General features: G+C 40.9%; 1 protein-coding gene across 1 annotated transcript; it reads right to left on the bottom strand.

The window, feature by feature from the left end:
• Positions 1–934: 934 nt before the first annotated feature.
• LOC137983754 (BTB and MATH domain-containing protein 38-like) lies at positions 935–2,154 on the bottom strand. Its single transcript, XM_068830932.1, has one exon. It carries the CDS (start codon positions 2,093–2,095, stop codon positions 1,223–1,225), a length of 873 nt encoding a protein of 290 aa, XP_068687033.1. The 5' UTR covers positions 2,096–2,154; the 3' UTR covers positions 935–1,222.
• Positions 2,155–2,500: the final 346 nt, after the last annotated feature.

Genomic DNA, 2,500 nt, shown 5'->3' with positions numbered 1-2,500 from the left:
TCGCCCAACAAGGAAGATGGAAACACTAAAGCACCCATGAAGAGCCATGAAGTACAGTAGTGGCATGAACCAATTCAACAGAGTGTAGATAGTGAAGAGTTTAAAGAGCTCACCAATGAATCCTGTTCATGAAGTAAAAAAGAAAAGTTTTGAGATCTAGCTTAGTGTTGACTCATCCTGATATTTATTTTTTTCCCGGAAGTGTCGCTTTCTAATGGTTTTATGTATTGTCATTCTAATGGAATTCATTATGGAAGTTAACAGGCTTTTTGACATCGCTTGGCGAACACGTTTTTCAGGTTTGTCTATTAACATCAGAGTATTTTCATAGCGCGGGAATGGCTGTACCGTGAGCAGGTAAAAACTAATCTCGTACTCCGATCTCACTCTGTCACTGGAAATGTGACAAATCTTCCGTATGACCGTGGAAGATCTGGGTACGAGATTAGGTAAAAACTGCTTCACATTACCGGAGAAACGGACTCTTTCATTTTTTTTTTCTAATTAGATGTTTATTATAAACGCAAAACAACAAAATACAAAACAACATGTTATTCAGGTAAACTCAAAGCTCGCAGCACATTTTTGTTTATAATACACTATTTAGAGCTAAAAAAACAACTTTCTTACAATTTTACATTACTGACATTTTAGTTTAGTGATATTGGTGATATTGGGGTCTTCACATCGTTCTAAAACCGGAGCAAAAAGCTGCTATTAGAGAAAACAAGATCTTGACGTATTCAAGGTACGTTTTTAGGAAACATGTCATCCCGCCAACACCACCACCTGACCCGACAATTGAAAGGAAGCCTATTTACGCGTAAATAGGCTTTTAGTGGACTCTATCCCATGCTGGGCACTACTTGTCAAAACAAAGTTAATTATCATTGAAAAGTTACGTTTATACAAACGTTGGCCGTGTAGCACCCAAGGGAGCGCGGCATGGTTGGGGGCGTTCGGGAAAATGTCTGGGATTGATTGCAAGCGTTTCCTTCGTTCGCCTCACCCCCTCCCTCTGCTCTTTATTTTTCGCACGCCCTCCCAGTTTCGTTCCCTTCGCGTAAGTTTTTGGAGACGCCTGCTACGCAGGCTACGCTATACAATGTACTGCGGTAGTTGAAACCCAGTTCTCCAATCAAAACACAAAATACAAACAAATATCACCGCGCACAATGTTACCCATTAGACCGTATATTTTGCATTCTATTCCATTGTCATGTCACGATGGAAGGAACTGTTCCAGTTGCTGTTTAATTGAACTCAGATAAGTAGAAACTACACTTAAACCGCTGCAAACACTGTTGTAACCCTTCGAGCAATTGTGTGGTTTGGTATCCATCTGTAAAGCAGCGAGATAGCTTGCGGTGTCATTACAGCAAACATAAGAATAGTTTTGTTTCGACGAAGCATGACCTACCAGGGTTTCTGCGATCCGCCCTACGTCACTTAGACACTTTGTTTTTACTGACTGGTTAGACACTCTCATCCGGTCAATCTTTTCTTGCCTTTCTTGGGACTGTGTTCGCGCTCCATCTAACTCTCTTTGCAATCTCTTAACAATCCCTTCCATGATTTCTTGAAGGTTATTCGGCTGAATTTGATCAAACATCTCGTCATTTTTCAACTCGTCCAGACTAAGGCAATAGGCTTGGGTAACGCTCGCGAGTTTCAGCTTCTCTAGCTTGTAAGTCTGTGCAAATACCAAATCTGCGAGGGCGCTTTCTTTCGCTTTCACTTTGACCTTGTTGGCCATGAAATCTTCGCATCTCGTAACAATGGCTGCCATTTGATATTCGTGAGCGAGCTTAAGCAGGAAGTAACAGTTCTCCTCCGTTATTTCTCGTTCTGTTAGAGAGGGATATATCAGCAAAAGTATTTGCCTTATTTCTCTCGCCTTTTTACCTGGAAGAGGAACTTCGTTCTTATCCTTCTCTTGAAATTTTGATGTAAACATCTTCTCAAACACGGGCGACCAAAATGCAAGCATTGCTCGATGAACATGGAATCTTTCTTCTTCCACAACAAGGACAACATCACTGAGTTTCCACGGCTGCGAGAAATCAGGCGATTCAACTTCACTTTTTGATGCCATCTAATACAACGAGCTAAAGAAAGCAACCGACAAAAGCGGAAAAGCGACAGAACACTGAAATCCGGAGATGGTACGGTGAGGATAAATTCTGGCTAATTCAATAACAAACAAGGGGTCCGGGGACGAAATTATTAGGTTATTTGTCAGTTGTCAGTTAAAAGTTTGGTCATTTGTCAGTTGTCAGTTAATCTCATCCAGGTCCGGCAGGTACAAAACGCAGGTCACAGGTCACAGGTCACAGGTCATTGTTTTACCTATACAGGAAGTATCCTAAACATTCATAAAAGCTAACCTTAGGGCTAAAGAAAAGTATCCTAAACATTCATAAACGCTAATGTTAGGCCTAATTAGGCCTAAAGAAAAGTTTTTAGGCCTAAGGTTAGCTTTTATGAATGTTTAGGATAC

Source organism: Montipora foliosa, chromosome 13 (assembly GCF_036669935.1).
Source record: "Montipora foliosa isolate CH-2021 chromosome 13, ASM3666993v2, whole genome shotgun sequence".
In the NCBI taxonomy this organism is placed as follows: Eukaryota; Metazoa; Cnidaria; class Anthozoa; order Scleractinia; family Acroporidae; genus Montipora; species Montipora foliosa.
The sequence above is the reverse complement of the archived record's forward strand: the minus strand, read 5'-3'. Positions and strand labels throughout refer to the sequence as shown.